Here is a 20,555-nt window from a genome sequence, read left to right as displayed (position 1 = left end):
AAGCTTGAAACTTTAATTACCTGGTGTCCTTATTTCGGTTTCACGTACGAATGACGGCCGATTCGCGGCCCAAGTTCTTGGCTCCAATCTTCAACTTGTATGGGGTAAATCACATAAAAATATCAAATATTTATCGCTTCTGTAACACGAAGCTAAAAGATCGAGGTATGTCTGGTTTTAAGCTACTTTCAGCGATCTTTTCAAAGTCATTTCGGCAAATTTTCAAACTTTGCTTTTCAACCTTGCCGTTCATTTATTGTGTGATAGACTGTTGAAACGAAAATCGCGTGTATGGGTTTCCGAAAAACTAGAAAGACAAAATAAGGACACCAGGTAAGGTTTCATACTTTATTGCAACCTTTTAAAGGTAAAAGGAGCTTCTCTCAACTTATAACATTTTCCTTTTTTGAAATTTATACAAACGCTCACACAGTACGCTCAATTTTTGAATCCATATACAAACTCATGAGTACGCTTTGGTCACCTGTGCTTCGACAAGTTGCCAACGAACGTCAAACTTTTCGTTCACGAAGCGGTCATTGCCGCTTTATATTCTGCCAAAGAACTTCTTACACTTGGACGCCATAGATAAAAGGAGCGGTTCCGACTGAAAAGTGGGAAGTGCTTTTATAAGTTAACTACCTTTTTTGCAGGGAGAAGTAATTTTTGGCGTTTGCTTGCTTATTCACCCGCTTTCTCACTATGAGATACTGTTCACGATCAACTATGGATTGTGAAATCGTGAAACTGTGACAACTCAGTCCTATGTTTGTGTGGTCACGGCTTGCTAATATAATTTAGCCTGCAGAACAGGCGGTTTATTTTGCGGGTCGAAGCGTGAAGTGCGAGTTTTTATTTTGCGGGTCGCGCTTCGCGCGACCTCCCAATAACCGCGCAAAAAATAAACCGCCTGTTCTGCAGGCTATAAATATAATTTTTCAAATTTCTAAAAACGGCTTTTACGTCTGTGTATTTGTAACAAAGTGAAGGAGGAATATTTTCGCACTGTTCAAGATTGTTTTAGAAAAAAAAAATCGAACTGAAACTTAATCATTCTTTTTTGAATAATAATAATAAAAAAAAAAAATGAAAGGCAGACAGTGTAGTCAAGTAAAGTCTTGTTGGAGTTGACGGGTAGAGGGAAGGGTAGAGTTGGGGAGAGGGGTGGGGGAGGAGAGTTTAGTTACCAGTTTCCTTGTCAGGTTGACGCCTGTAAGAATATTGGTCCAGGAAAATGGCGCTCCTAATCCTTCGTAAACTTCGAGCTAATTGCTGTAAGTCTTCAATAATATGTTTTAACGATTAAGCTTTGAAGACTCTTATGGTTTTTCTGTTGCACTTTTGTAGCTTTCTCGCCGTTCTCGGCTCTGCGAACGCAGACACATCATCGTATCCGTGATGAGCAGTCGGGCTTACGTAACGTCGGCATGATGTGTAGACCAATGAGTAATGGAGTGGCTCAAGAAAAAGTCGACAGGTAACCTTTAGATGTAATGTGAAGCATTAATTTGATTGCTCTGAAACTTCAGAGTCGCCTTAACGTTGGCCTGATGTAATTTGCTAATTGTATTTTGACGCGAGACAGCGAGTTTTCATGATCACTTGTTAAAATGCATAAGCTTACCAATACATAGATGGAAGACACAGTATCATATTAAACTATTTTTGTTGTCGTACATCACGAAGATCTGTGCCAAGCTGATCACCGCAGCCTGACATTTAGTTAGTTTCAATTACAGGATAACAACAACACCAACAAAAACACCAGTTTATTTCTTTATTTCCATACAAGATTATATTTACCTACAAATATTAGATACATGTACCGTATTTTCTCGATTAAACGCCGGACCCCGATTAAACGCCGGACCCCGATTAAACGCCGGCTTCAAATAAACGCCGGGTCTCTGAGGCTAAGTTTTAAATAAACGCCCCCGGCGTTTATTCGGGGTCCCGGCGTTTAATCGAGGTCCCGGCGTTTCTTTGAGTCGATCCAATAAGTGAAGATATTCACTAGAAAAGCACTGATATGATGCGTACTATATGGTATACGGCTTTTGTTATTTTAATATAAATGTTTAACGAATAAGTCTGGCGTAACATTAACTGCGGTTTATGACGTACAATTACAACAACACAAAATTGAAAATATAGTAATGTAAGTCAATGTTCCGGCATGCTCTTTTTGTTTTTTTTACGCACTCTCTTTCTTTTGTTGTAGTGCTCGCTGTCGCTAAAATCGCAAGGATCCCTCCAGCGTTTGTTTATCAGTTGTTTTAGCCTTGTCAAAAATTGTGCTTTCTGGGTGGAAATCGCGCAGTGAACAGTAATAGGGACTTCAAGGCCGCCTTGTTTTAAGTTGCTAGCTGTTCTGTTTGCACAAAACTGATTACAATATACACGGGCCGTATGTAATGCCGTATGTATGAGAAAAACGGACATAATTTGAGGTCGGGTCCAAGGGATACAACGTCCCGCCACGACAAACTGTTCATGGGTCTCGAAGAATGTGAAATAATAAATCAACTTAAAAATGATTGAAAATTTTACTTCATAAATAAACGCCGGACCCCGATTAAACGCCGGCTTCAAATAAACGCCGGGTCTCTGAGGCCAAGTTTTAAATAAACGCCCCCGGCGTTTATTTGAGAAAATACGGTACATGTATAACTAATACAGTAAAGTGATATTAAAGTAAACTATAGGTAGTACAGAATTCAATAATAAAAGACTGCTATTAGTCGATACATTAATGTATATAGGTAGCTGTAGGTCTGCAGATAAAGGGGTCAATATTATTAAAAGAAATGAAGAAATATTTTGAAAAATTGTCCAGATCATAACTGAATCTTGTGAAATAACAGGATCTCAATGTTGTTATTCGGCTAGAGCATTTTAAATCCCAAACCCTCTCCCCCTGACCCCTGTTGGTCTTTCATTCTCTCGCCTAAATTGGGAATTCCTGTATTTTTAATCTTACCTCTTAAATAATCTGACACTCCCCCACCCCTCCACAAGAATTTTATTATTCTCGACAGGGAGGCAAGGAGAGGGGGGGGGGTCACATAAATTATTAAATGTGTCTGTAGCCCATTATTACCAGACCCTGAACTTAACAGGCCTGGGGCACTTTCTAACTGCCAATATTGCACTTGGGAAGGTTTCTTACTGAACATTTTGGAAGCCAGACCTCATACAAATAAAATTTTGTATATTTAGGATACTATAATTAAAAGATTTTGATTGCACGGACAGTTATTTAAAGTTTCACGCACGAGGCGATTATCAGACTGTGCCGTTAATAGCAGTTGAAAGAAAATTTAAACTACATTCATGGAGGGCGGTTTGAGCAATCCTGCTTTTGATTGGCTGCATAAAACTTGTTTTCGTGCCTGCACTTGGTGATTAATTCAGATCTCTTATTGAGGAGAGTAGATCTGTCAGCAGATAGAATGCAGAGCTTCTCTGTCAGACACAAATTGCAGCGAGACGGGTTTCCCCTGTAAGAGCTTTCTCGCGTGACAATTGACCACTTGATTGAGAAATCGGTGTTTATATTTAGGATAGATTTTAAAGCTATTTTATTTACATTTAAAGCAATTTATGGGCTTGCCCCAAAATACATACCGGTAATTATGTGAACTGATTACCATTAAACGTAGCAACTTATTTGATCTTCGATCTTCAAGAGGTTTGCATCTGCAGCCGCCAAAATGTTTGACTGCAAAGACACTAGGAGACCATACTTTTTCTGTGGCTATCCAAAACTATGGAACAATAATTATTTACTGCAAGAGTTGCATAACAAGAGAAATATTAATCAATTTAAATCATTTGTTGAAAACACACTTTTTTAGAATAGATTTTCATTAGATTTTATTTTACTTGAAATTTACTTACCTTAGTTTCATATTTGTTTTCTTGTTAAATATTTTAATTTTAATATCCTTTTTTAGCTTTTTAATAGATTTAAGATTTAAAGATGATTTCCAGTCCGTACTGCGCAATCTCCGCCTGCAATGTTTGTGAGCCTCACAAACAGAAGAATGTTTACTAGCAAAAATAAAAATTCCGGGACAAAACTTACCTTTTTCTTCATTATTAACGCCAGATATCCTTGCAAAACATAATAACGAGTAAAAGAAGCTTGACGGTATTTCAAACGGACGTTTTAGCTCATCGTGAATTCTTGAACGAAACGATCCGTAATGGCGAACTAAAAAACTTCATGTACGCTATCACCAAAGTGTAACGTTTTAACGAATTCAAAACAAAAATGAAAACAAACCCTGAGTCTGCGCAGTACGGACTGGAAATCATCTTTAAGGTATGGTTAAGGTATAGTTGCTGCAGTAACAGATAAAATTAGCATGGTTGTAGTTGTTCTTGTTGAAAATGTGGTCAAGAAAAAAAAAGTTGTGCACCGAAAGAATGAAATTTTCTCCTTGAAAGAGGAATTACCGGTAACATCCTCTCCAATGTGCATTCCATGTTTATCACCTTTTGCTCAGTTTTTGTAATACGAAAATTTCTGCCCAAATTTGTATCTACAGTAATGAATCCCGATAACTCGAAACTTTAAAGGAAATCAAAAACGGTTCGAATTATCGAGAGTTCGAGTCAGCAAGGGTAAAATAAGTAAGAAAATGACCTGAAGGGGAATGTAGGTGTATAAAACTCGGCAATGTAATGCATTTAATGTCACACACGAATCATTATGTAACATAGTAAAATAGTCATTAAAAAATCTTCTGTGTTTTAGTTCCACACAAGTCAACTTGAAGCCAAAAACTGGAATAATGCTGTTGAACATGGGAGGTCCTGAGACGACTAATGAAGTCCATGACTTTCTGTTACGCCTTTTCTCTGATCGGGATCTTATGGTTCTGCCAGCTCAAAGGTTTGTAACTTGAACAACTTTAAATATCTCCTTTTACACACAAGTTTTAATAAAATTTATGTGTAATTAATACCTTAAACAACAGATTTAGTCATAAATTCATCAATCATGTTTCATCATCATTTTTGCCCATCCGGTCTAATTTTTTCCCTTATCACATGGTACTCATAAGCCCTTTGCTACCCTCAAAATAGTGTTTACATCAAATTTAAAGGGGCTCTGTTGATTTTATTAAGTTTTGCCAAATATCGGCTATGAAACTTAATAAGAAGATAAAAAAGCGTTCTCTGGTAAAATATTTTAAAAAATTATGAGCTTTCGACAGCCAGACTGCTGTCTTCGACGGATAAAAATGAAGTGATAAAATGGACCTAAAAATTTGAATATGACTAGCGAATCGCATAAATTAAAAAGTTAAAAGTATGTGTAAAAGAATGTTAAAAGGAATGCTAAAAGTGTATAAATTACTGTTTGTTTAAAAGAATGTTATATTGTCCTGGCAGAGGGCACGAATTGTTGTCGGCCTCGACCGTTTTTGCCGTGTGCCACGATTCAAGTGTCTTTCTAATGCGATTGTTGCCCTTGTCAATTATCTCCGCATTTTCAAAGTCGATGGCGTGATCAAGAGTCCAGGCATGTTTTGCTACATTGGAGCCTTTAGCGCATTGTTTAGTATTCCTGATATGTTCTTTTCGCCGTGTGCTAAACGATCTTTTTGTCTCGCCGATGTAACTCCAGGGACAAGACGCACAAGGGATTTTGTAAACAACATTGCACTGGTCGTCGACCCGAGGTCGAAACTTTGGAATAGGGAACTCTTGTTGTAGTGTCTTGATTGGTTTGTTGGTTACTCGGATATCGTGACTTTTGAGAATTCTTGTAAGAGGTTCGGTAATGCCTTTGATGTAAGGAAGGACTGCGAAACTCTGGCTATTCATTGGATCAGCCCAACTGAAGAACATCCCAACCAGTTCTTCAGATGAAGGTGTTGGGGGGTTCGAAGATTTCTTTCTTATGATATCAGCTGTGACTTTTGGTGGGTAGCCATTAGATTGTAACGCGATGCTAATGCGATCAATTTCACGGGCTTTTCCAGATTCCAAGTTTGGAAGTTTTAGAGCTCTATGCAAAAGTGTTGCTGCAGTGTTGATTTTGTGTTCTCTGTCATGATGCGAGTTAAAGTCAAGGCATCTATCCGTGTGTGTGGGCTTCCGATAGACATCAATGTTGAGCTTATTATTGTCGCGAGAAATAAGAGTGTCGAGGAATGACAACTGGCCATTAGATTCGTGCTCAATGGTGAAGGAAATATGCGGGTCGATAGAGTTCAGAGAATCATGGAAGGAAGCAACAGCATTCTTCTTGATGACACAAAAACTGTCGTCAACATAGCGTTTCCAGATTTTGGGTGGAACAGGGGTTGAATTAATTGCTGTTTCTTCAATCTCCTCCATACATAAGTTGGCTACTACGGGGCTCACAGGACTACCCATGGCACAGCCGTGGATTTGTTTGTAGATGTTGTCGTTGTAAATGAAATAATTGTTGGACAGCACAAAGTTTAATAAACAAATTATGTCATCAATGTCTAGGCTGCTCCTGGAATGGAGAGAAGAATCATCTTCTAATTTCTTTCTGATGTAGTTGCAAGCTTTTTCCACAGGAATAGCGGTGAATAACGAAACCACATCAAAGGAGACCATAGTTTCGTCATCTAGGATGTTGATGTCAGCTATATCACGGGAAAAGTTTTGTGAGTTAGGGACTGAAAAGCCATTACGATTTTGGATAGGCGTTAGGATGTTGGTGAGAAATCTTGAAGTGTTATAAAGAGCAGAGCTGATGCATGTTACGATGGGTCTGAGAGGGTGTCCCTCTTTGTGATGTTTGATAGAACCGCGGATGGCAGGTGGTATACCATCAGTAGATCTCAACTTGAAGTAGGTGGATTCATCGATCTTTTGTTGTTTCTTTAAATTCAAGAGTATGGCATTGAGTTCACGTTCAATTCGGCTGAAAGGGGATCTCGTGATAAGCTCGTAAGTGTTTCGATCCGCGAGGAGAGATTCCATTTTGTTGTCATATTCATCTCTATCCATAACCACAAAACAATTTCCTTTATCGGCTTTCATGATGACTCTGGAACTGTCTTTCTTTATGTCATGTAGAGTTTTTTTTTTTTCCTTAGTAATGTTGTTGTGGTTTGGCAAGCAAGCCCTCTGGAGGATCGCAGCCGTTGAAGTTCGTATTTGATCTTTAGATCCATCAGGTAGACGGGTAATAGCAGCTTCGACTTCCGCTACAAAGTCTTTGTATGGAATTTTAGACGGTGTTGGAGCGAACTTCGGTCCTTTTTCCAAGAGCGAGCGCTCGGCAGGTTGAAGTGGTTTCTTGGAAAGATTGACGACCCAGTTGTTTTTGTTTATAAGTTCAGTTGGCGAGTTGTGAGAGGTCTTTAAGTTGTCGATCTTCTTGTCGTGTCTGGCATTGATGTTGTTCCTTACGGAATAAGCTCTCCTTTGTAAGAATTGTGTTAAGGAGGAAAGGGTAGAGTTGTCAATCAATGAAGAAAGCTCCTGTTTAATGGTGTCAATGGTCGCGTTCGATGACTTGATTTGGTTGTGGCAGATGGAAATCCTAGCACGCATGCAGTGCTTGCTGGCGCGATCCATAATACGCTTGAAGATTGGGATGTTCTTCAGTTGGGCTGATCCAATGAATAGCCAGAGTTTCGCGGTCCTTCCTTACATCAAAGGCATTACCGAACCTCTTACAAGAATTCTCAAAAGTCACGATATCCGAGTAACCAACAAACCAATCAAGACACTACAACAAGAGTTCCCTATTCCCAAGTTTCGACCTCGGGTCGACGACCAGTGCAATGTTGTTTACAAAATCCCTTGTGCGTCTTGTCCCTGGAGTTACATCGGCGAGACAAAAAGATCGTTTAGCACACGGCGAAAAGAACATATCAGGAATACTAAACAATGCGCTAAAGGCTCCAATGTAGCAAAACATGCCTGGACTCTTGATCACGCCATCGACTTTGAAAACGCGGAGATAATTGACAAGGGCAACAATCGCATTAGAAAGACACTTGAATCGTGGCACACGGCAAAAACGGTCGAGGCCGACAACAATTCGTGCCCTCTCTGCCAGGACAATATAACATTCTTTTAAACAAACAGTAATTTATACACTTTTAGCATTCCTTTTAACATTCTTTTACACATACTTTTAACTTTTTAATTTATGCGATTCGCTAGTCATATTCAAATTTTTAGGTCCATTTTATCACTTCATTTTTATCCGTCGAAGACAGCAGTCTGGCTGTCGAAAGCTCATAATTTTTTAAAATATTTTACCAGAGAACGCTTTTTTATCTTCTTACAATGAATCCTGGTATCGGATCCTCAATATTTTTATGAAACTTAATGTTTACAAAGACATTACTTCTATGAATCTAAATGACAAAACCATAGCTTCCTTGCAACCAAATGTGTCACCCGGGCGTTATAATTTAAATTTGCAAGGTAACGAGACTAACTTTGAAAACAGTTCAGCCCAACAATATTTCAAAAATGCATATTGCAATCTGTTTAAATCTTTGACACTTCTGGCCATCTGTACCTTCTTTTTAATTTTCTGTGTTACAGAAATATTCCTTCACTGTTTTAAGTGGCTATTTTTATATTTAACTGAATTTAATGGCCATTTCCCGTGCCTAAATTTGGCTAAAATCCGTGACACAGTTCCTTTAAGCTGTATGTACAATGTATCTTTATTCAACAACGCAACAGACCAAAGTGACACCACAACATATACATATACATATACTTGTTATACTTGTATACCTGTATGTAGCATAATTATATTTTGCTTACCAATTTGAAATCCAATGTTTGGTTCACAGTAAAATGGCTGCATGGATTGCTAGAAGGAGAACTCCTAAAATTCAGGAACAGTATCAGAAGATTGGCGGAGGCTCTCCGATTAAAATGTGGACAGAGAAACAAGGGGAAGGAATGATTAGACTGCTTGATGACATGTGTCCTGATACAGGTACTGTGTCTGTAAATCTTAGTTGATTGTCAAAGCACATGACTTGCTGTCAAAGAGTGATTTATAAGATCAAATGCTTTGATCGACTGCCAGGCCTCCTACATCAGAGAGTCTGGTGGAAACCTTAACATTAGACTCACTGAACAAAAACGAGCAACAAGAAAATGGTGATACCAAAAAATTTAGAAGAAATGTATGAAATTTAACTGGAATTTCCAGAGGGGTGGGGGGTTCTTTTAAAAAATCCCTTCCGTGGGGGAGGTATGGATATTATGGAACTACGCAATGAATACAAAACGTAAATAAAAAAATTAAGAAGTAGGATGGTATGTTACAATTCCTGATTTTTGATTGGTTTACATTGGACCACAAATATGGCAGGTGTATGCATTAAGCAAACACAGCTCAAATATTGCAATTCTTTGGATGTTATGTTTTCAATAAAACAATCTTTCCACTTGCGCTTATTGGATATGAGATACTTTTTGGCTATTTACCATGTCAACGTGCACTGATGAAAAATTTTCAAATACAGTTGAACCTCTCTGAAACGGCATGGAAGGGAGAGAGAAAAGTGTCCATACAGGTTTTATAGAGGTCACCACTATAAGGTCACTTTTATAACTCCACTGACAGCTAGAAGTGTTCAGTAACTAAAATGACGCCCACACTTTGTCTTTTGCATCAAAATTGATTTAATGTGAAACATCGGGACACACTCTTTATCATACAGTATTTAATTGGACATCTCAGCTACCTGCTATGATGTACTGTATATAAATCACTGTTTTTAAAGGATCGATGATCTACAACTCAATATAAAAACACAGTTTTGAAAGGCCATAAAGCGAATAATGCGTTGTTGTTTTTGAACCTACAAACAGGAAGTACACAAACTATCATCACCTGATCACCGGAGTGTCCGTAATAAGAGGTTAAGTTTTATATGAATTTGATCTCCGGGGCTGAGATTTAGTGTCCGTTGTCTGTATTAGGGAGGGTCTGTATATTAATACTGTATTGTTGGGACATAAGTGATTGTCCGTAATAGAGAGGTGTTTGTATTAGAGAGGTGGTTCAACTGTACCACATTGTTGAATAAAACCACAAGACAAACTTTGGGCACTGAAAGATGTTTAATCTGTTACACGCACATCGGTAGAGTCAAAGACGTTGAAGTTGTCGTCATTGTTGTCGGTACAGCTGAAAATTACAAAATACAAAGCTTGCGATTCGAACCAAAAGAAAACCGAATTACGAAAGAAAACAATACAAATAAGTGCTTAAAACGAAGACTTATATATTTTGTGGGCATCTTCCGGCCTCATATCCAACATCGATGGCAAATAAACAAAGAAAAGGCGATCAAACTATTAAACCTTTATGAATCGCTTCGCACACACAAAACTGCGAAGAGCACATGGTTTCCAGATCACGTGACCCACACATGGGGGGTACTGAGGGGCGCGGGACAACAAACTGTCCCTAACACACATTGTACCAAGGGTAAAATTGAACCACAAGGTACGTGTGCAGTGTATATAACTATTCAGTTATTTTTATAATAATTATTCCTGCAGCCCCTCACAAGTTTTACATTGGTTTTCGCTATGTGAATCCTCTGACAGAGGACACCATTGATCAGATGGAAAAGTAAGTTAATGTATATCTTCACTAAATTATTTCATGATTATAAATCCTATTGTCTGTAGATATGGCATTGATCACAACTCAATATTTTGGTGTGAATTCGCTTACATGTACGATACATGACATGTGCACTGTATGCTCCCAGGCAGTGAGAATTGAGGCTAGTGAGTAAAACGTAACTATATTATTAGTAATAGATTTTACTACAAAGGTAAGCATTTTTTTTTTTAAAGGGACACTGTCACTGTCAGTTTCACTTCAATGTACTGAAGCGATAAACCAGGGATATTACTGTCAGTGATGCCATAAGGAACTTTAGATCTCAACTTGAAAAATCAGGCTGTTTTTTTCAAGCTGATCTGTTTTGCATTATCAGGTGTTGTTTGTTCAGGATACCAGTATGTAGACATCTGGAATGTGTAGTTCCATTATTATCTGTGTCCTTACCTCCCGCATGGAGGGAATTTTTCTTAAGACCCCCCTCCACCCCTCTGGAAGTTCCAATTAAACTTCATACATTTCCTTAAAGTATTCTAGGCCTTTGAGACCCCTCCCACCCCCAGGAATTTCCAATCCTTTCAGTGGGGGGGTATGGACATTTCCTGGAACCACACAATCCAGTCTACATATACACAACATGTTGTGGTTTAAAACTTGTTTTAAAATAAGTATTTTTTTGCATTGTGAACTTGTCTGATTTTGAGTTGACTTTCAGTATTTTATTACAATATTCATCATTTTTATTTGAAAAAATAAAAATAAAAATTGTCGATATAGTGTAATAATTACTGTACACTATTGTTGTTGTTGATTATTCAGTGATGGATTAGAGAGAGCAGTGGCATTTACCCAGTATCCTCAATATTCATGTTCCACAACTGGTAGCAGTTTGAATGCAATCTACAGACATTACAAGCAAAAAGGGGCAAACCCTGGCATGAAGTGGAGTGTGATTGACAGGTGGCCCACACATCCAGGCCTTGTTAAGGTATGTAAACCTGTAAAAGAAATGCCCAAGTCCTGTGTTAAAACAAACAACCAGAAATATAGAATACCGTATATATTCGATTAAGCGCCTAACCTTGAATAAGCGCCCACCTGGGATAAGTGCCCACCCTCTAGGTAGGAAAAGTTAACAAGCGCCCAGCCTCAAATAAGCGCCCACCCCCACCCACCTAAAAAGAGAGCTCAAGAGAAGTATTGATTATCATTGAAATAGAGTTTGAAATTGACTAAGTATTACTAAGAGACTACCCCGAAGACTGAATTTTCTTAGTATTTTACAGAAACTTTTATTGAACAGTTAAAATTCAGCTTTGGTACATCTTCAAGTTTTGTTATAATATATTCTTTTCTTGCAAAATAAAAGTACATCTTGCTAAAAACCGGTGAAAATTTAATAAGCGCCCACCTTGAATAAGCGCCTACTGACAAGGTCTAAAAATTTAATAAGTGCGAATAAATACGTTATGTAAAAAAAATTATTATAGAAAAATTCTGTTTTATGTAAATGGCTGTATAACCAGTGTTGATAAAAAGTAATACATGAATTTACCAAAAAAATCGGCTTTCATAGGCATCGCTTTGTGTCATGGGCTGTCGACTGGTTCTGTTTCGCATTTCATGTAGTAGGATTGGAATTTACTGGGAACTAACTTCAGCAATAAAATAAATGAGAGATCAAGTTTAGCACAACAAGAAATCGCTGCAAAGAACACAAAGCAAAATACTCCTGGGAAGTTAGAATTAGGATTAATACAAAATATAAACGAATGAAACAAATTATAATTTGATGAGTTCTATTAGATATAACACCAATGAACAGTCATCTGTACAATTGGGCTGTGTAAACAAGAAAAGTATTGTGTATCGTCAGAAACCCATAAGGGTTGAAACGTGTAACGCACGTACACAGCGTTTGAATATTCATTTTGCTAAGTACCATATTTGGAAACACGAAGAATTTGTACGCAAATGCTTTGTACACGAAATGACACGCGCAACGTACTTTTTAGTTTCGCGGTAAGTTGCTTAAATTTTGACCTAAACGAAGTAAATTTCTTACAGAAACTATAGAAATACATTAAGTGTATCGAAGCGAAGTTCTCCAGACTGCTTCATAAAGATGAAACAGGATAATTTAACCAAATTTAACTTTATTCAACCAAGCTTGTTCAAAAACAAGATTACGCCATCGAGCGCAAGCTAGCGCGCGCTGTGAATTTAATCCAAATATGGTAATTTTGATTGGTTAAATGGTTCTCGTAATTTTCCAAATATGGTACTTAGTGTCAACGAATGTGCAAATGCTTTGTACAATGCGAATCATAAGGAGAACACGTTTCAACCTTTATGGGTTTCTGGTATCGTATATCAGGCTTATACCAAAATTAATGCCACACTACAAGATAATGCAACTTTTGATGAACAATTATTCAATACAGGTGTTGTCAGCTACTTTAATTTAGTATACATAATTTTTTTGACAAATTAATCTGAAAATTACTTAAGGTCATTGCCCTGTATTGCATTGCGCATCCTTACTGGGCAGAGTTTTATTCGTAATTAGCATGCGCACGTAAACAAAATGAGTTTTTTTTCGATGCAGCTTAGTCCGCGAGAGAAGTAAATGGTCGCTTTCTCGTTAACGAGTATGGTGACCTGTCAATTTTTTCTCATATTTTGGGTGTAGGGATCAAATTCTTTCTGTAAAATGAAAACATCAATAGCCGATTCCCTGTATAGCGCGCGCCTGCAGAGAATCACGGTAGTTGTATTCATCAATCCACTCGTGAGACTCGGCAACGTGTATCTTTGCCGAGTCTGGCGCATGGTTTGATGAATACAACTACAGTGATTCCCTGCTGGCGCGCGCTATAGAGGGAATCGGGTATTCCTATGTTTGAATAGTAAATTATCACTAAAAACGTGTACTTTGACAGTACTCGAAGAGGAATTATAAAGGAATCATATGGAATATACGAGTTCTTCCTGCTCCTAAAATGAATACGGTGACCCCCCCCCCCCCTTTTTTTATTTCAAAATTTAAGTTCCCTTAAAGTAATAAGCCAGTAGGCGAAGTTTGGTTAAAAATCTATGTTCAGTTCTATTGGTAATGACTTTAAAACCTCCCTGGGAAATGTCATCACTTGTGCATGCATTGCGTGCCATTTATTTGCCTTTGATATCAAAAATCTGGATTCATTGCAAAGTATCAGAATGTTTATTGTATCTGCAGTGTTTGTCCTCAAATAGGGATGCTGTTACTGGTGTCATAGTGTTCTACATTTAAAACCCACCATCAACTGAGGGCTTTTTTCTATCTTAGGCCTTTGCAGAGAATGTCCAGGCTGAGTTGGCAAAGTTTCCTGCTGAAGTTCAAAATGATGTTGTTGTTCTGTTTTCTGCCCATTCTCTTCCCATGAAGGTGTGTGTCCTAGTATTGTACTTAGTTAAAGAACTTTAGTGATTTACTCTAACTTGTCGTAGTAATTACATGTTTTATTGTGCGCATTGTTTTTACTATGCCTCTCTTTACCAAAGAGTGCACAAGCGATGGGGTGTTGGTAAATTGTATCAGCCAGCCTGACAAAGGATGAAACATGCAGTTGCATGCTCTTTAGCCAAATAAAAGCTGGAATTGTGCTACTTTTACAGCAGATTCGGGTTGAGCGTTTAATTGTCTCAGTTGTCGCATTAATTTATTTTTACATTTGATTAATTACGTTGCGAGGCAAAATGACAGACGTTTATAAGTGCAAATGACAATGTTTTGTCTGGGAAAAAGTGACATCGTGCTTTTTCCCAGACAGAATGTTGTCATTCTCGCCTAGCAACATCTGTCAACCATGCCAATGTACGCGACAACTAAGACGGTTAAATGTTTAACCTGAATCTGCTGTCCCTGTTGCTTTTGCCATCTCTTCATTATATTCAATGTGCTCTGTGAGTGGGTCTAGTGTTCCTTTTTCCCCTCACCATTCTGATGAACTACATATAATTTGCAATGTTGTTGTTATTGTGACAGGTTGTGGAGAGAGGTGATCCCTACCCTCAAGAGGTAGCCGCTACAGTTCAGAGAGTCATGGAATCATTGGACCACTCCCATCCATACAGACTTGTTTGGCAGTCAAAGGTAAGTGTTTTTGTGAATACCGTATTTATTCGATTAAGCGCCCTGGGCGCTTATTAAATTTTTGGTCCTTGGGAGTGGGCGCTTATTCGAGGTGGGCGCTAATTAAATTTTCACGATTTTCAGCAAATATTAAGTTTATTTTTGTAGCAAAACAATAAATAATAATAAAAGGGGAAGATGTACCAAAGCAGAATTTTAACTGTTCATTGAAAGTTTCTGTAAAATACTAAGAAAACTCGATCATGGGGGAAGTCTTCTTAGTAGTACATAGTCAATTTCAATAATCAATACTCCTCTTATGGTTTTCAGTTTTTTTTGTGGGGTGGGGGTGGGCGCTTATTCGAGGCTGGGCGCTTATTAACTTTTCCTACCTTCAGGGTGGGCGCTTATTCGAGGTAGGCGCTAATTCGAGGTTGGGCGCTTAATCGAATAAATACGGTATACTGCTTTGAAAAACGTTAAATTAATGTGTTTTATTGTTGTGATAAAAAAACTTCGATCTTCATTGGTTGGTGAATCACTGGAACATGTCATGGTGAAGTAAAAGGTCCAAAATCACATTGTTCAGGTGAATCCCGATAACTCAAACCTCCCGTTAATAAACCTTTTTCAATTTCCCTCCAGCTCATTTTCTTACTAATTTTACCCTTGATACTCAGTGTAACTCAAAACACCTGATATCTTGAACCTTTTTTAAATCCCTTTGAAGGTTCGAATTTGTTTTTGTACTTACCGTAAATGATCTAATAAACGCCCGGGGAGTCTATTAAATTTTAGGGGTCCTGACGGGGGAGTTAAATAGATATGAGGCGTTTATTAGTCAACAAAACAAAGAAAGATGCGTAATTTGCTCGCAGAATAATATAGAAAACAGAGTGCGAATGGGAGACTTCTCTTATCTGCGCTAATGCAAAGCCTAGAGACGTCGTCATAGGAGTCAACCATGGTGGCATCGTTGGCCTCTTCGATGTCTGAGTCAAGCAAAAGCTAAATAAATTGCGTGATTTTACTTGATGGAGCGTTTCCTTGGTTTTCGAGGCGATTCTTATGATGCGTCTATTATACACGGGCGTTTATTAGAAAGAGGCATCTAATGCAAACGTTATTTATTTATTTATTTATCTATGTAGTACGGTTCTTTTTTCTTCTTCTTAAAATTTAAGTGTAAATATTTTAACTTTAAATAGCTTAGATATATAATAATGTAAATAGTGTCCACAATTAGTTTTTTTTTAAGCTAAATACTTCAGGCACTTTAATAAAGTATTTCATTCATTCATTTATTAGATAACAGGCGTTTATTAGATCATATTAGATCATTTAAAGTATACCTATTTTGGGGTGTTTGCAAGCGAAATCAAGAGGTCGGAGTTATTACTTACAAAAGTCATGTAATGGATTCCCAGACTGGATGGACAGAGTTATCAGAACATGATTATCTGTTACAGAAGAGAGCACAGTACCTTTTTCTTTACCCATTGCCCATCAGATTTGCTTGTTTTCCCTTTTTCACCTGCTTGGGTGAGTAAGAGTGGACACCTAGCAGTCTGTTCTTGATAGTAATTGTGATTGCTTATCAGGTAGGTCCCATGCCATGGTTGGGTCCCCAGACAGAGGACGCTTTAAAGGGCCTTGCCAAGAAGGGGAAAAAGAACATTCTGTTGGTCCCCATTGCTTTCACCTCTGACCATATTGAGACACTTCATGAGCTGGACATAGAGTATGCACAGGAGGTGGCACATGAGGTGAGGTTATTGCAGTTATCGATCGACACTTTAAACTTGATATAACATAAAGTAGGCAAGACCGAGAAGCGTAATCATTGTAAAAAAAACAAGTTTTGGTTTATTGCAAGAAAATTTTATTTAATCCAATATTTCGGCTCTATTACAGAGTCATAGTCGTGTGATGTTAAATTTTTACAAGAGGAAACTTAAATATCTAAGGCGTGTTGTTGTTACGTAATACAGTATAGAAATATTGGTAATTATTTCAGAGAAATGGTTCTAACTCTCTGGAGGCTTTAAACTTGATTGGACTTCTCATTAACTTCAACTGAAAAGAAACAGAAGGAAAATAATTAAAACGACTTATTTGAAAGTGTCGGTGAATTAAGCAATACTGTGCTAATTGAGGACACTGTAAATAATAACAACATGTACATTAGAATCTCCATTCCTCGGTTTTTCGAAAATCCCGATCCAATTTCTCGAAGAAATTGTCGTTTCCCGTGGCGATTCTACTGTGCATTCACCACAGTTAAATTTACTAGGTCTCCTGGATGTACTGAAACCAAGATGGCTGATTTTATACAAAATTACACTGACGTTAAGGATGATTTGCTGTTTTGTTTTTATGTTTTGCAGGCTGGTATAGAAAATATCCGACGAGCATCTTCTCTAAATGACAGCCCAACTTTTATCCAGGTACTTTGTTTGTTTGTATATTTTTTTAGGTTGTTTTGTAAAGTTCCTTTTAGAACAATAATAATTTTATACATGTAAATGATACATATTTAGTAATCTAAAATCATACTTTTCAGTTTTGCGTGATTTAATTTTTTTTTGGAGTCTGCACAGCGTAACAGGACCACGCGAATATGCTGCTCAATAGCTTTTATTTGAAGGGCCACACCCCAGAGTTTTTATCACAGAATAAACACTAAGTTAGAAACGTACCACATGAGCGTACAGCAAAAATTCATTCATTTCTATATTCACACCTTACGTTTTGATCCAATGACGTAATCATAATGAAAAGTGCCACATGAAAATACTACTCAATAGCTTTCATTTCATGGTCAAACAATAGGGTATCTTCTAAAGACATAAAAGCTAGGGCCACCTTGTAAATGTACATCGTGACAGACAGTGCCACACATGGGAGCAGGCGCGGTGCAGTGGTCACAGCGCTCACATCACGCTAGTGTGGTCCGGGTTCGAATCCTAGACCCTAGCGTCATACACGATACTCAATTCTCGCAAGTTTTCAAGTCTCGAGGTTAAACTTACATTAGCCCGGTACTGTATGTGGGTTGAGTTTATTGTTGGTTCTCGTTCTTGCTTCGAGGATTTTCTGCGGGTTCTCTGTTTTTTTTTTCCCTCCAACAAAAAACCAACAATATCGTTCGCACATTAGGGTTACATCCACAGACTCAAAACCTAGAACTGCATAAATTGACTGGAAGTTACAGTATGGGACCGTGGCCAGGGTAAAACATACTTTTAAAATTACAGAGCTTTCGACTGTGTGACCTACAGTCTTCACTTTACCACTCGCGAAGACTCTAGATCGCACAGTCGAAAGCTTGTAGTTTCAAAAGGTTTTTTTTAGCCAGTGAACGTTTCAAACTTGTTATTTTTTTCTTCATTGAAGGCAATGGCTGATGTCGTCAAAGCTCATTTGGACTCGGGAGCCAGCTGTTCCCGCCAGCTTCCTCTTCGGTGTCCCATGTGTGTTAATCCAACTTGTGGCTTAGCCAAAGAGTTTTTTCTTAACCACACACTTTAAAATGTAAAGATTAAGGATGGACCATAAAAATGCGCAACACCTGATATCACCCTTTTCACCCTATCTGTCTTTGAAGTTAAATCGTAAAGATAAAAAATTTGGCAATAAGATAGCTGGACCACTGTGAATCGCGCTTCCGTGCAAGTTCCTTTCGTGAAAGGGTCTGAGGCAAAATAATACATTCTTAAAGAAAAATTTGAAAACAATTGTCTCTTGCCTTCCGCCATGTTTTGATCTGAGTCAATTCAACTGACGTCACGAGATTGCATCACGTGACTTTTTGGCCGCGCCTCCTTGCGACACATTTCAAGTCGAACGCAAAAAAAAGAGGCTAGACGAAAATTTACAAAACTTTTATACTCGGAATAGTTTTTTACGCATATCAAAGGGGCTAAAAACCGCAAAATGTTTTTTTGTGTCATATACACTTTAAGAGAACAATAACACAAAGTTACAGGCACGGTCGCCTAATGGTTAGTGCACTGGTCTCCGGATCGAGCTCTGACCGGTGAAGTTGTTTTCTTGATCTAGACACTCTACATGTACTTTCACAGTGCCTCTAAAAAGTAAAATGAATACTGTTGAACTAAATGCTAGGTGTTAAGCTGCCACGGACTAGCATCCCATCCAGTGGAGAGTAGAAATACATCAAGTCGTTTGATGCTACTCAAACCGGAGAGGGGCCCCAGCCTGCTGGACCACTGCACTCAAATCCAGACCAACCATATGATGTCAAAAGTAGAGCCGGGTCGTTGTCCAGCTCCGTTTGTGAAAAGTTATTGTTACCTTTGCAATTTTGTGCCCCTGGCCCTTGAGAACTTTAACAAAAACCCAAAACCCAAGTACAACCCGACCCACAGCAACACATCTTGGACAAGCTTTGTGGACTCATTTTACTTGCGGGATTAAGTGTTCTAGGGGCGTCAGCTGTAGCGAGATTATCGATAACTGGTCGATTGCCTGCAATTCTGTAACAAAAAAAGCGCGATTCATGAGGCGCTTGTGTTCACCTATCCAAGGCCATTTTTGTTCCTTTGTTTTATCGACGAGTAAATGAACGTACGTTAGAATGAGAAGTTTTCCTGCTGGTTGATAATTTATGGTCCATGTTTTTTCTTTACATTGCCGCTAGGGCGGCTGCCTTTATGCCAAGTTAAAAAGAAGAAAAATATTCATGGTGTGCCATTTACTACAATTAGTATTTTTTTTCTCGGGAGAATAGCAACCCAAAGGGAATTACCTGCATGAAAGTAGCAATATAGTCGAAGATTCTGAAAGTTCTGATCTTAAAAGGCGTTAGACTGTAGTGCATTTAACGTAGAGTATATTGTGTAACAGAATGTTTCCTGAAGGTCTTGGACATTAACAAGATGCAGAAGAACAATCATTGTGTCTTTCGTTGAGCCACCACTTACTATTAAAGGATTGATACATATGTACCAGCTCTTGTAGTAACATTATGTGGGCAAGCATTTTTCCTTTCTTAAATAAACTAGAGAAATTGTGTCACGTTACTTTCTGTCATGTTATGTCAGCATTAAATTCGTTTAACCTTATTTATATGCCCGTAAAGACCATCCTGGAGCTAGGGAGCTACCAGAACTATCGTCTTTGCTTTTTTCTACCCTTCATTGCAGAGCAGACATATACGTTCATGTATCAGAACAGGGAACGAACCGAATTTGGTTTAAGCTTTATTTACTTCATATCATTTTTAATTTTTTCTCAGCCGGCGCGCGAGCGGGCAAGATGAACCGAATCCTGCAATCCGATTGGTTCCGGGAGCGAGCAATTTTTTTACGCACACTTTAGACAGTTTTTTTTTTCGAATTTTATCAAAGTGGAAAAGGAAAATGTTTAATATAAAGTGCGCCATGGTGAAGTCGTACCCGGGTCATCTTACTATATAGCGAATGTGATCACCACTAATTCAACTCCCAGATTTCGTAAATTTTAACAAGATATCTTGTTACCCTCACAATATAAAAAACAGCAACCAAGGAATAGAGCTAACCGCAGTGCACAGTAGGCTAAGCGCAGTGTATAGTAGGCGAACCGGTTACTTGTTACCAGTCAATGGCTGTGAGTGGCGGCCATCTTGAAGTGGGCGTATTAAAAAAAAATTGCTCTGGGCGGAGTTTTCCCATCTTGCCCGCGGTCAACGGAACGGACGGGATGTGTGACAAGTTTACCGCGCGAGATTTTTTTCTATAGCACAACTAAAGTAAAAAGCGCGCTCTGATTTGTTAATTTAGCGTCTACTATTTAACAAATGGTAAACGCCATACCGTACACTAT

General features: G+C 38.3%; 2 protein-coding genes across 2 annotated transcripts; one reads left to right on the top strand and one right to left on the bottom strand.

The window, feature by feature from the left end:
- The first annotated feature begins 1,207 nt into the window (after positions 1–1,207).
- Positions 1,208–19,771, top strand: LOC144641518 (ferrochelatase, mitochondrial-like). Its single transcript, XM_078500531.1, has 11 exons — positions 1,208–1,274; positions 1,348–1,477; positions 4,763–4,900; positions 8,814–8,962; positions 10,543–10,615; positions 11,432–11,600; positions 13,941–14,039; positions 14,640–14,747; positions 16,328–16,492; positions 17,114–17,173; positions 18,123–19,771. Exons 1-11 carry the CDS (start codon positions 1,235–1,237, stop codon positions 18,255–18,257), a joined length of 1,266 nt encoding a protein of 421 aa, XP_078356657.1. The 5' UTR covers positions 1,208–1,234; the 3' UTR covers positions 18,258–19,771.
- LOC144641521 (uncharacterized) lies at positions 5,173–6,887 on the bottom strand. The gene has a single exon (XM_078500533.1). The coding sequence runs from the start codon at positions 6,601–6,603 to the stop codon at positions 5,365–5,367; it is 1,239 nt and encodes a 412-aa protein (XP_078356659.1). The 5' UTR covers positions 6,604–6,887; the 3' UTR covers positions 5,173–5,364.
- Positions 19,772–20,555: the final 784 nt, after the last annotated feature.

The sequence above is a fragment of the Oculina patagonica genome, chromosome 2, assembly GCF_052425735.1.
Source record: "Oculina patagonica isolate OP01 chromosome 2, crgOcupat, whole genome shotgun sequence".
NCBI lineage: Eukaryota > Metazoa > Cnidaria > Anthozoa > Scleractinia > Oculinidae > Oculina > Oculina patagonica.
This window is presented reverse-complemented; position numbering and strand designations above follow the sequence as displayed.

Excerpts from the sequence above, each read along its gene's own strand:
- LOC144641518 (XM_078500531.1), top strand. The coding sequence starts at position 1,235 with ATGGCGCTCCTAATCCTTCGTAAACTTCGAGCTAATTGCT. Across the intron at positions 4,901-8,813 it reads ATGGTTCTGCCAGCTCAAAG|TAAAATGGCTGCATGGATTG; the intron begins GTTTGTAACTTG and ends TTTGGTTCACAG. Across the intron at positions 17,174-18,122 it reads ACAGCCCAACTTTTATCCAG|GCAATGGCTGATGTCGTCAA; the intron begins GTACTTTGTTTG and ends TCTTCATTGAAG.
- LOC144641521 (XM_078500533.1), bottom strand. The coding sequence starts at position 6,603 with ATGGTCTCCTTTGATGTGGTTTCGTTATTCACCGCTATTCCTGTGGAA.